The sequence below is a fragment of the Nelusetta ayraudi genome, unplaced genomic scaffold (assembly GCF_046127955.1).
Source record: "Nelusetta ayraudi isolate G7.1 ecotype Tasmania unplaced genomic scaffold, CSIRO-AGI_Nayr_v1 ptg000005l, whole genome shotgun sequence".
In the NCBI taxonomy this organism is placed as follows: domain Eukaryota; kingdom Metazoa; phylum Chordata; class Actinopteri; order Tetraodontiformes; family Monacanthidae; genus Nelusetta; species Nelusetta ayraudi.
In genome coordinates this window covers 1797085-1809728 of record NW_027466055.1, presented here as the reverse complement: position 1 = coordinate 1809728, position 12644 = coordinate 1797085, and the positions used below count along the sequence as shown (strand labels likewise).

The 12644-nt window shown below is 40.8% G+C and overlaps 2 protein-coding genes across 2 annotated transcripts; one reads left to right on the top strand and one right to left on the bottom strand.

Moving 5' to 3' along the window:
- Positions 1-734: 734 nt before the first annotated feature.
- Positions 735-5368, bottom strand: LOC142902980 (cell surface A33 antigen-like). Its single transcript, XM_076048359.1, has 7 exons — positions 5207-5368; positions 4322-4485; positions 3972-4188; positions 3397-3561; positions 2815-2931; positions 2572-2701; positions 735-2399 (listed from the first exon to the last, which is right to left on the bottom strand). The coding sequence occupies exons 1-7, from the start codon at positions 5244-5246 to the stop codon at positions 2003-2005; spliced, it is 1230 nt and encodes a 409-aa protein (XP_075904474.1). The 5' UTR covers positions 5247-5368; the 3' UTR covers positions 735-2002.
- Positions 5369-7342: 1974 nt separating this feature from the next.
- On the top strand, positions 7343-10261 carry grpr (gastrin-releasing peptide receptor). Its single transcript, XM_076046747.1, has 4 exons — positions 7343-7650; positions 8099-8450; positions 9186-9299; positions 9871-10261. Exons 1-4 carry the CDS (start codon positions 7343-7345, stop codon positions 10147-10149), a joined length of 1053 nt encoding a protein of 350 aa, XP_075902862.1. The 3' UTR covers positions 10150-10261.
- Positions 10262-12644: the final 2383 nt, after the last annotated feature.

Genomic DNA, 12644 nt, shown 5'->3' with positions numbered 1-12644 from the left:
CTTACTCGTAGGTGACTTTTTTTTTTTTTCTCTTGTCAGATGGAAATGAAAATGCTCACAAAGCGGATGAATGAGCAAGACATTTATTTTGAAATCAAATTGACCCAATATCCGGGGATAGATGTTGCTGCAACTTCGCAGCCTGAGCCCTGAGACAATAGGTGGCAGTGGAGATGGGGGACAACGGGACTGAGGCCCGAGAAGTGGAAGGACAGAGTTAAGGATCAACGTTGATAAGCGAAGGATTTCCCAAATAAGTAAAATCATTTAAAAGATTGTTGCGTTATGCGACAGAAATAGTAAAAATCTGAAAATGAGCTGCCCTTTCACATTGACTAAGACCCTGTTTGCTTATCATGTGATTATTTGAAGAGAAACCCCTTCTTTATGCTACCACCTAGCGTTCATGTTTGATATGTTATTGTAAGACGTTGACTTTGAGTCGTATTTAGTAATTACATTAAATGACAACTATGATGGCATTAACAACCCTTGTTCATCAAGGCCTTTTAGCTTTACTTAAACACAGCTCCAGGTGCCTTAGAGAGTGGGGCCTGGTGCAATGTTGCATACACTTGCAAAATGCAAAAAATGCTAATTCGACCAGAATTCAGTCCTCTAAGTCATTGACATAGAGAGGGAGCCGGAGTTAGTCATCGTTTATCAGAGCAAAGAGTGTAAACAAACCGTTACTGATGCTGACATTTTGTCGGACACATTGAACTTTCACAAAACTCTGCCAATTTTATTTATTGTCTTCACATCACGTTTAATGAAGAAAAAGCATCATAAAATGTTCTACAATAAAAAAAAATTTAGACAAAAATTAAAAAAACATTGATGACAATTGCCAAGTAGAGAGTAACATACAGACATTGATATTAATTGCATGAATCATAAATCACAATTCTCATCATTTATCATGACAAAACTGTAGTGATTGACAGTAAATGTAAATTTAATAAAAAACAGAAGATTAAAATATGACATTTATTTAATGATAAAACCCCTTGGAGATCAGTTGATACTATCATTCCCAACGGAGGCCCTTTTCTTTTGTATGGATTAACAAACAAACAAAAAAACGTTAAAAAAAGAAAAGAAAAATATCAAACTGCTTACATATATTTCAAAAAAGTATATAAAATACCTAGACCTTCTCGAGTGGAGGAGAAACCTCCAAAGAAGTGTTTAAAAAAGACCTTCCACCTGTTTCACCCAGTAGCACTAAGATTCAATGTCAAAAAACAGACAGACCAACAAACTGCACAAAAGCATAAAATTCAAACTTTACAAAACGGTTCTAAGCTTGTGGTTGTTCTAAAATGATTGATTCCTGCTAGCCTTAATAACAATAAAAGGACTCAGTCCTTTTGTGTGCAGTGTCCTAACCTCAGACAGAGTCCAGAACAGACCTTTATATTAAACGAAAGAACGCCATTAACATATAAACCCCAAAAATTTCAACCTGTATAATAACAAAGGACCTTTAAGTCCATTCCCAACCCATAACAAGTCCAGTTGCATTCAACCTGTCCCTACAAGAGAGACAGAAGTAAACTTCATCTATGAAAGTGACTCATCAATCTTGTGATTGCAAGGACAAAATGAGAAGGTTGGCCGGCAAACCAAGTTAGAGAGTTGCAGAATAAGCAAATGAGGTCAAGCTTTCTGCTTCCAGCTTAAAACAAGCTCAGTTCTTTCACCTGATGTGAAATTAAATAAGATCTCAATTACATGGAAAATGTAATGTGTGCTCAGTCAATTAGCCCAAAACATGATCCATAAAGTTAACAAAGTAGTTTGAATAGTTTAAGTGTCTAAACGGACCTAGAAAGTGAGCGTTCAAAATGCCCTGCGATGACGAGGTTCTATCAACTTAAGCCCTCCAAAATGCCAAATACATATATATAGTTTTTGGTAGGCAACATTATCCAAATATTATTATCCCTACAGCAATATGTTGATGGTGAAAAACCAGATGGTGGTGGGATTTTGTACATTAATCATCATAGTCGTCTCTGGGTGGTTTACTGGCTGGTACGGGTGGTCTGTCCCGCTCATCAGCGTAGCGATCGTCATCGTAGCGGCGGTCTCTGCGGTCATCGTAGCGGCGGTCGTCATCGTAGCGGTCGTTGCGGTCACTGTACCTGTCTCGACGATCGTCATAGTCGCTGCGGCGGTCGTCGTAGTCGCGACGCCTATCGTCGTAGTCGCTGCGCCGATCGTCGTAGTCGCTGCGCCGGTCGTCGTAGTCGCGCTCACTTCGGTCCTCGTACCGGTCCCGGCGGTCGGTGGGGGAGACGTTGTCGTACTCCCCAGCGTCCTCTTGCCCATCAGGTTTATGACCTTCGCCGTTTCTAGCTGGCTCTTTGTCACTGTACCCTTCCTCACGAACTCTGAAATAAAAAAGAAAAGACAAAAATTGATTGCTCCACATCGCATCACATTTGTGCTTCATAAATAAAAGGACAAAGAGCAGAAAATGTTGAATGACAACAACATGTTCATTGGTTTGTCTGTGTGTACTGTAAGTGAGTTTCTCCAAAGGTTCATGAAAGACAATTTTACCCCATGGCATATTGTTCCTGCTCCTTCTTCTTCTTGTAGCGGCAACAACAAACAATTATAATGACAAGTATGATCAAGCAAAAGACAACACCACCAATGATGCCAGCAGTAGAACCGATGTTCATGGAAGCTGAAGGAGAAAGCAGAAAGGCTTGAATTATCACACACAGCTGTAGAGACTTAAAGAGAAACTGATTTTTCAACAGCAAATCTTTAAAAGCATAGTTAGATGATTCTACCCACGTGGCATGACAGAGACGGTGAGGTTGCAGGACGCTGAGCGGATCTTGTTTGTTGATGTGCATACGTAGTATCCTGATGTGTCTTTGGTTAAATTGAAAAGGGACAGCATGCCTCCATCTGAAAGACAGGGCATCTTTCATTGCATTCTTGTCACATCTTACTATATGCACAGCTGAAGAGTGTTTATTCAATAAGTCATATCATTCATTTGAGAACATTTTTTATTGGCGATTCCTACTGCTGTTTGACAATTTTGTCAAATTTGATTTTAGATTTATTTTCTTTTTTTACCAGGAAAGAGTGCCACTGAGATTAAAAACCTATTTTCCAAGGGGGTCCTGGCCAAGAGGCAGCAAAACTTAAAAAAATCAAATTAACAAATTATGAAAAGGCAAAACAATAAACTAAATTTTTTTTTTTTTTCATTTTTCTTAACATAATTTTACCTCTTCAAATGAAATAGGCTGGACCAGGTAGCAACCACAGTCATTTGTTATCAAATCAATAGATACATTTTTTTTTTTTTTTCTTAGATGACTGGAGTTTTACAATGTTGTGAGAGACCATTTGACTGACACTTACTGGTTGTTGTTCGGGGAGCAAAAGCACGTTGCACGTTCCTGACATCGTGAGACGTCCAAGAATACTTCGGCGTTGGAGAGCCTTCTTCAGACACACAGGTCAGGTTGATGTTCTGTCCATACTCTGCCTTTCCCTGGATCTTACAAATGGGCACAGACGGAGCAACTACAAGAAGGAGCAATGACACAACATAAGTAACAAAGTCAAATCAAGAACACCAAATAACTCAAAAATGAACCAAGCAACTCAACACTGTGATTGAAATAAGCCTTGTTCCTGTTTGCAGACACTCAGTGCTTTCACTAGCGATGCATATTTTAAACAGCTGTTCAGGAACTGTGAAAGCACATTAATAACAACTGGTAACTGCACATGGCAGGCTGACTGCCTAAATAAGTCATTCTGAAAGTGTCTGCATCTGTGACTTCTTTATATTGCAGTGTTTGCGCTACATCACAGTTACCTACTGCAATTTCTTAATTTGGAAAGTTAAATGCTTCGGCATGGCAAAGACACTGACATTGCTGGCCAATATCAGTATAATATCAAAAAAGGGAAATATGTTGAGGTGTCACCTAAAACCACCAAACGGGCTGTGTCAACCCGCTTGCCCTCGTCGTCTCCAGGGATCTGGACACGGCACTCAAACACTTTGTTGTCTGCTAGAGATATGGAGGAGATTTTCAGGTCGCCTTTTCCCTTTGCAACGTCCACATCCAGGGAAACCCGGCCTTCAAATAGCGGTGTGATGTCAGTTTGCGCAGAATGAGAGTAATGAGTAAGGATCAGATTCTGTAAGAAATGAAGAGCATCAGAGGAACATTTTATCTTTCAACGTGGCAAACAATGAAGTACAATGATGGTCTCTGGAGTTAATAATCACAAACACAGATACATCCAGTAGAACACATGGCAGCAGTCTGACCTCTTTGGAATCGGCTTTTATACCCTCCAGAGTCCATGTGATGACGACTAGACTGGGCTTTCCACTGGGTACAAAAGTGCAGGGCAGTGTGATGTTGTCTCCTCTGGCAAACTCATATATGTCCTTGGGAATATTCACTTGGAGTGCACCAACACCTGACAATGCTGTCAGGGAATTGGGGAAGAAGGGGGAATCAAAAGGTTACTATTATTCAGCTCAATTCTTCATCGTGTGTGTGTGTGTGTGTGTGTGTGTGTGTGAGAGAGTGTGTGTGTGTGTGTGTGTGTGTGTGTGTAAGAGAGTGAAAGAGAAAACCATTCTCATTTCTTATTTCTCACTCACACCACCACCACCACAGAATACAAAGATTTATTTCCGACACAAATTTCACAAACTTCTTCACTATAAAAGAACATTTTAAGATACAGGGAAAGAAAACAAAAACTAAGGCTGAATGAGCTGGCGGTAAACTGTCAAGGTTATATTGATAACATATATTTCATATCTTTTAAATTGTCTCGTATATTTGAATAGAAAAAGCCAACATCCGTTTGTATATTTTAGTTGGGGGGGAGGGAACCATCAAAAGGAAACAAACAAGCACAGAAAAAAACCGGAACCAGCACGGGTGAAACTGACAGACAAACAAACTAAACTACGCAAAAGAAAACACCAGCGACGCAAAAACTCTAAAGGACATTAACTAGTTAATGTCCTTTAGATTTAAATAGTTTTTGTAGTCACATTTATTAATTGGTTGCCTTTAGAGGCCCATGTTAGTACATTCGAAGGCTCAAGACCCACTTTGAAGGTGCGCAAACAGGTGTGGCAGCGCAGAAATAAACGAGCGGCCGTTTGCCATTTTGGGACAGCGTCGGTACTCACTCAGACACAGCAGAGTCACGCTCAAGATTCTGCTCTCCATGGTCCACGTTTCAGATATCCAAGACCCGGTTTCCGGTGCCAACACGGTTATTTGCCCTTTTTTTTTTCTTTTCTTTTTTTTTTTTTTAAATAAAAAATAAAATAAATAAAAATGAGAGAAAACCTCAGCGACCCGGGCGCGCCCCAAGCTGTGGAAATATTTGCATCAAAACCTGACAGTGTTTCCGGAACGATGGGTAAAAGGTGTGGCCGATACCTGCCACTCAGTGATGGATAGCGCTTCCCGCCAATGGCTGCAGCTCTGGCGGTTCAAGTGACATTCTTAAGGCGCTCACCTGGCGTGTTCTGGCTTGTAGCCCCCCCTCCTCGGTTTGTAATGGAGACTCCTTCTCTTGGCAGAACCTCGTCAACAGACGCGCATTAGTCAGATCTCAATTAGTCTCGCGTGCGGTTTTCCCTGTGACGAAAGGGCAACAAGCGATGTTGTCAGTCGCGCTTCACTGTCGCACAGCACCTCGCAAAGAAGTCTAAATGTGTATGTTTATTAAATTGCACTCATGTGAGGAAGGACAACGCACAAAGAGGCTTTGCGACGGCAGACGTCACCACATGAAGCTACACTCGACACGGTGGGTGGGGCTGTGAAAAACAATGTGTGCCGCGCGGACAGTTGTTGTCAAACTGGTTTGACAAGGAGCCTGGGACCCTTGGGACACACACACACACACAATGGTGGAACTGAGTGAATATATCGGTGGTTAGCATGTTGCAGTTGAGTTTGTTCAGTTGTAGAACAGTGGATTGCAGAATTATCTCCACACTGTTTACTAGGGCAGTAGATGGGCGAGGCGCTATTTTAAAAGTTAAAACAATGAGCCTCTAACACCTCATATATTCTTCAAATAAAAATCGGGTTATTTTATTTAAAATAATAATAATAATAATAATAATAATAATAATAATAATAATAATAATAATAAAATATATATATATATGTACATATATATATATATATATATAAAATAAGTGACGTCATATAAATTCAATGCTCTCTCTCTCTCTCTCTCTCTCTCTCTCTCTCCCCCCCCCCCCCCCCCTTATCGCGCATCATTTCTGCTTGAGTGCCTTCAAAGGGCCCATAAGCCTCTTTCCATTTCTGGTACCTGTGATGTTCCATTGTTCGAGGCAAAGAGGGTCCACACACAGACATGTTTTTCTATAGAAATCCTCCTGGGATATGACGCAGCTCAGCTCCAGATTCTGTCTGTCAGTCTTTGACAACGCCACTTCTAAGCCCTCATGGGCAACATAACACGTTGTCCCAGTCGGTGACTGATTAATCTCGAGCATGTTTTGACCGCGCTCACAGTGAGAAACTTGAAATTGAAGCGTGCCGTCAAAGTGCACAGCAGGTGTTCCTGGGGGTAAACCGAAGCCTTTGTTGTATACTTGCGCCACCTCCTGGCTGATTGAATAATGTGGAGAATTAATAAATCAAGAAAAGCACTCGCACTAACTTCATCCAATCCAATTTGCAAGTGTTGTTTCGTATAGTCAAAGGAATACTATCCCTTTCTTTAACTAGTCACGAATTTAGCCTATTGTATAACTGACCGTTTAATAAGAAAGTGATGCATTTTACAAATTTACACCAAATGCATCATGCTAAATCTTATCACGGTTGTTGCACGAGAAAAGAATGAAGGACCGAATGAGGCATTTTCCTTCACCTTGGAGAACTGCACTTAACGATTTTTATCTTTACATAATACTAAATAGATGACAGCTCTTTCTTTCTTTCTCAGACAGACAGACAGACAGACGGACAGATAGATAGACAGACAGGCAGACAGACAAACAGACAGACAGACAGATAGATAGATAGACAGGCAGAGAGACAAACAGACAGACAGACAGACAGATAGATAGGTAGATAGATAGATAGATAGATAGATAGATAGACAGGCAGACAGACAGACAAACAGACAGACAGACAGATAGATAGATAGATAGATAGATAGATAGATAGATAGATACTGCTTGAACTGCTTGTGACTTGTAGATTGAACGGAGTGAGAGAGAGACGTGGAGCGGCTGAGGCGCAGCGTCCCCAGTGCCCGCAGCTCAGTATTGACCATGTCCGTCAGCGGGGTTGTCATCGCTTCTGTTTACGGTGTGATCAGCGTGCTGGGGCTGGTTGGAAACATCACCCTCATCAAGACATTTTCCTCCACAAAATGCCTCCGCAATGTGCCCAACCTCTTCATGTCGAGCCTGGCGCTGGGGGACGTCCTGCTGCTGCTGACCTGCGCTCCGGTGGATGCAAGTCGCTACCTGTCGGACAAGTGGCTGTTCGGGAGAGTGGGCTGTAAAGTCATCCCCTTCATCCAGCTGACCTCGGTGGGGGTGTCTGTGTTCACACTCACTGCCCTCTCGGCAGACAGGTGAGCAGTTGTTTTTTTTTTTTTTATGTTTTTATTTTTCTTTAAAAAAAAAAAAAAAAACTTTCTTATTCCTTATTCAGTACTTCTAAATTTTTACGGCGACTTTTATAGTTTGGCGATCCAAGCCAAACTATAAATATGGGATTTTGATACCTTCGTTAGGCCTATAAAAATAACAAGATAATTGGTTACAAGTCAACTTTGACTAAAAGTAGTGTTTGGGCGTTCTAACGCGTCAGAATAGAGCTGCCGACACGCAGGCTACTCAGTGGCATCACCACAACGTAAATATCGTGTACGGCCACGAGTTTAAATTAACGCGATTTGCAACAACGCAGTAAACTATCAAGGTTACAATTTCAAGTAAATGCTTCTGCCATCTATCTATCTATCTATCTATCTATCTATCTATCTATCTATCTATCTCTCTATCTATCTATCTATCTAGGTACAGGGCCATTGTCAAACCCCTGGACAGAAAACACTCAATCACCCCTTCTAGCATCGTCCTACAGGCGGCGCTCATCTGGCTCTTCTCCCTGCTCCTGGCCATTCCTGAAGCCGTCTTCTCAGATCTCCACACTTTCAACGTTAGCTCCACTAATGAAAGCTTTGTCACCTGCGCCCCCTACCCACATGCTGGAGAACTGCATCCTAAAATCCACTCTATGGCCTCCTTTCTCATTTTCTACATGATTCCCCTGCTGGTCATATCTATGTACTACGTCTTCATCGCCAAAAACCTGATGAGGAGCGCCTTGAACCTGCCAGTGGAGGACAACCTGTATGCAAGACAACAGGCCAGTTCACTTTAAAACTGAAATATAGATCAAAGTAATGGTTTATACATTGATAATATTAGTTTGTGCATTGTAATTAAATTAGAATTGTCAGAGCACAACAATATGACAATATACACTTTGGATATCCTTCACATCACATCATACACACTCTCTGCCAATCTGCAACCTTGGAAAACACAGGGAAATAAATGAATGCCAGGTGTAGCTAAACTATTGTTGCATAGAACCCAACATCTGCAGGGTCGTCTTGCGTTACCAGAACTCTGTTACCATGTTGTGTTCCAAGGGCACAGCTATCAGTGACGGACCTGCATCCAACACAGAATTCTGCTAAAATATGTTGGGGGTTTGGTTTTATTTTAAATGCTTGGGATGCATTAAATTAAACAGAACTTCTTGTGGGAGGCAGATTCATCCCTGGTAGTTGTCCCTTGGTAACAAAACCAAGTTCCTGTAACAGACTGAGCCTGCAAATATAAGCTTGTGTGCAGCATCATTTTAACAAACATTATCATGTCCAGCTTGTTCACTCGACTGACACACGCTTGCAGAATTCTATATATTTTTTAATGACTTACTTAAAAGTTTCCTCGCTAGTGCATAGTGGGTGAGTTTTTGCAGCCTTTTAGAATTACATTATCCCGTTAAGCCCTCTGTCAGTGATATAATTATCAATTCAATATTAAATTGTCCCTCATGTCAGCTTGACAAATTGTCCTCTTTCACTTACAGGTTAAATCAAGAAGACGTTTGGCAAAGACAGTTCTGGTTTTTGTTGTCCTTTTTGCAGTATGCTGGCTTCCAAGTCATGTCATCTACTTATACCGCTCCTATCACTACTCACAGGTGAACAGAATTTTATTTTATTTGTTCTGTTTACTAAGAACTTTTATTTTATTTATATTACTTAAGAGTATTTGTAATTAGTGCTGTATAGTATTGAAGGTAAAATGGTCAACTAATGATTTGACAGCAGAAGTGTTTGGTATAGAGACAGTGGCTGTGAGGAAAAGAAAGGAGGCTGAGTTAGACATATGACAGATATTAACATGTAGAGAAAGCTTCTCTTTGGAAGTGACCTGGATACACAGGATCAGGAATGAATCCATCCATGTTAGCTGTTGTGAAGATAAACCCAGAGAGGCTAGACTGAGATGGTCTGGACATCTACAAAGGAGGGCCAATTAATACAGTATATCAGTAGAAGGTTACTGAGGTTGGAACCCAGCAGGCAGGAGGTCCAAAGGAGGAGAAAGAGGAGATATATGGATTATTGTGACGGAAGACATGAAGCCAGTCATTGTGAGAGAAGAGGTTAGGGTTAGGGTTAGGGTTAGATAGTCAGATGATAGGCTGTCGTGACCCCTGACGAAGAGGGTGTGAACCTGACCGAAGCACCCTTTCCCTCCCCGTGCAGGTGGACACTTCTCTGGCACACTTTGTCTGCAGTGTTGTAGCTCGAATCCTGGTGTTCACCAACTCCTGTGTCAACCCGCTTGCCCTTTGGCTCCTGAGCAAGACCTTTCAGAAGCAGTTCAACCAACAGCTTTGCTGTTGCTGCCGAATGATCCCCAAGGTTCCTTTCCAGGGCTCCACCCATTATAACACACAGGTGACCTCCGTCCGCAGCACCCATCAGCCCAGGGCAAGTCTGATCATCAATGGCAAGTGCATGTACCAGGAGGATTGTGTTTAGCTGCAGTAGCTAAACACAATCTCCCCTCATTAATTCATCAGAATATCTGCCACAACTTTAATGTACTTGCAAAATAAGTTGGATCGAGAAAAGTTCCTTGAATTTCACTCTTGAGAAGTGTTCTTCAGGTAATGAGGTGGAAGCTATGTTTGTGCAAGTGCTGCTGAAAGTAAGCACGTATCTAGCTGTTAAAAGTGGCCTGAGTTCAGACACATTAGGTGTGATTCCTTTTTACAGTTCCACCAATGAATTCCCGTCACAACAAGACAAATACTGCCAGTGGACAGCCATGGAAAAACTGTCATTGTCACTGTAGTAATAATTGTGACTTCTGATTTAACAAAATTTTAGGGAACATTGAAACAAATTGAATTCAATTAAAGTTCCCTACCAAGTTTAACAAACAGTGCCATTACTAAATGTCAAACACCAATTTTGACGTCAACATTCTGAGAAATTCTTATTTAATTTATTGGATCAAATAGACTGTGTGAGATTGGGTAATAAACCACATGGATAAATTACCATACATTTATGCCATGCTTGTGAAGATGGAAATGAATATCATATACTATACATATTAATAATGCAGTTAATATGTTTATATGCTATAGTCTGTGCGATATATTGTATTGTTGGAGTCCTAATGCTTCATATGATATATTCTAATGTTCATGTAGCATTTGTACCTGTGACAGCTTAGCTTAGTCAAAAAAAGTGAACAATTGATGTTGAAAATATGTTTCAGTTGTTAGATTTGTGTATATTTATGTTCACTTCAAGCACATTAACGTAAAGACACTAACAGAGAGACCATGTCTGAAGAATAATGCACCAGTTTTTCTAGTCACAGGGGCACAAACAGGACAATTTAATGAGTGTGACATTTGTGCTTTCCTGAACTGTTCTACATGTTGAATGGAAAGCGGCAGGTTTATTTATGCCATGATTTATTCATGTGCGTGTGCTCTGTGCTCACTGAGCGAGATTATTCTCCACTGTCACATCCTGTTACGTTTGCCCTATCACTTCACAAGGTCTTAATTTTTTCTTTCACCCAGGAAAAGCATCATAACCAGGTGGGAGGGTTGAGTCCCGATGGTTTCCTTGTGGTGCTGTGTTTAATTCCTCTGCTGTACGCTGTTTAAAAGGAGGCTGTTTGGTTTGGCACTTGTTAACACCAAGTATATTAGCCACTGGACATGTCAGTAAGCTCGACTCTGAAACGCTAAGGCTGTCTGAAACACAAGATGCTGAAAATCTGACGCATTTAAAAATGATTTTATTCATCCGCAGCAGTAAATGAAGCAGCTTTATCTCTGTTACTGTGTCCTCTTGAAAGGGAAGACGCTACCCTCATCTTCAAATCGCCTCTGTTTGATCATGTACATACAGTGTCGTATTTTTGGTCTGATTTTTTTCTTTCTCAAAAGTGTGATGCCTAAATAAGGATTTGTCAATGCATTATGTTATATAGAAAATAAAGGACAAGCAAATCAAACATTCTGAAAGCAATTATTTCTGTTTACAAAAGGAATGATTACTCCTCTGGTATTTGAGGTATAAAACTTACAAAATAGATATTTGGCTACAAACCAAATTACAAAAAAAAGATGGAGTATCGTTCGGGCTGCCATTTGGGAAGTAAAAATGTGAACTCGAACACCAGTGGCAGCACCACTGAGGCAATTATGGATTGTTATTGTGCACGCAGGCGTGACCTTCTGCATGTCTGCCTTAACATTGCCATATATCATGACCACTGAAATGGGGAAAACCTGAGAGTTGCTGTTTTTGAATGTGTGCTTCATCAAGCTGTGACACTGCTCTCTCCCCTGTTAAATGCTTCAGTTCGATTGAGCCGTTCCAACAGGAAAGACCTCCATCAATACTGTGCATTCTCCACGGTCATTTATACCCAAAGGTCATTGCTGTGCAAAGGTGTTGCGGCTGCTCGTTGAGCAAAATAATACAACATTTCAGAGCTGACAAAGGACAGCAGGCAAGAGGAATGATGTGGCTTGCTCTCCACAGCTGGCCTCAGCATTGGCCACTGGGAAACTGGGACTTCAAACCAAAGGACAGTTGCCGCATCTGTTTTTCTGTTTAAGACAGCAGCAAGCGGCATTTTTAAATAACATGTTAACAGATCTATTTTCATCTACTGCTGAGCATCTGGATGATCAAATGGAGAGCAACGATTTGATGTAAAAGCCTGGTTCCGTGCAATTTTCCAGTGATTGTGAGTGAAAATTAAGAGATGAGTTTTGAAAAAAAAAATAGGTTGTTTGCTTCATGTTTAAATCTGAAATGTTATCACAGAAAAAGCACCAACATGCATTGACACAATATTTTCTTTTCACCAACCTTGGTAAATTGTTGGTAAAGCATGAGGTCTTTCAATAATTCATTGAGTCAAGGTATTATTATTTTTTTTTATCCTTTATTGAAGAAATGGGACTAACGTTGTAGGCCTCCGTCAGTCAAGGTTTGAC

Bases quoted from the DNA above. Each gene is read 5' to 3' on its own strand.
- LOC142902980 (XM_076048359.1), bottom strand. From the start codon at position 5,246: ATGGAGAGCAGAATCTTGAGCGTGACTCTGCTGTGTCTGA. The intron at 2,932-3,396 runs GTAAGTGTCAGT...CCTGTCTTTCAG, and splicing joins TGCTCCCCGAACAACAACCA to ATGGAGGCATGCTGTCCCTT. The intron at 2,400-2,571 runs GTAAAATTGTCT...TTTTTATTTCAG, and splicing joins CAGGAACAATATGCCATGGG to AGTTCGTGAGGAAGGGTACA.
- grpr (XM_076046747.1), top strand. From the start codon at position 7,343: ATGTCCGTCAGCGGGGTTGTCATCGCTTCTGTTTACGGTGTGATCAGC. The intron at 8,451-9,185 runs GCCAGTTCACTT...TTTCACTTACAG, and splicing joins ACCTGTATGCAAGACAACAG to GTTAAATCAAGAAGACGTTT. The intron at 9,300-9,870 runs GTGAACAGAATT...CTCCCCGTGCAG, and splicing joins GCTCCTATCACTACTCACAG to GTGGACACTTCTCTGGCACA.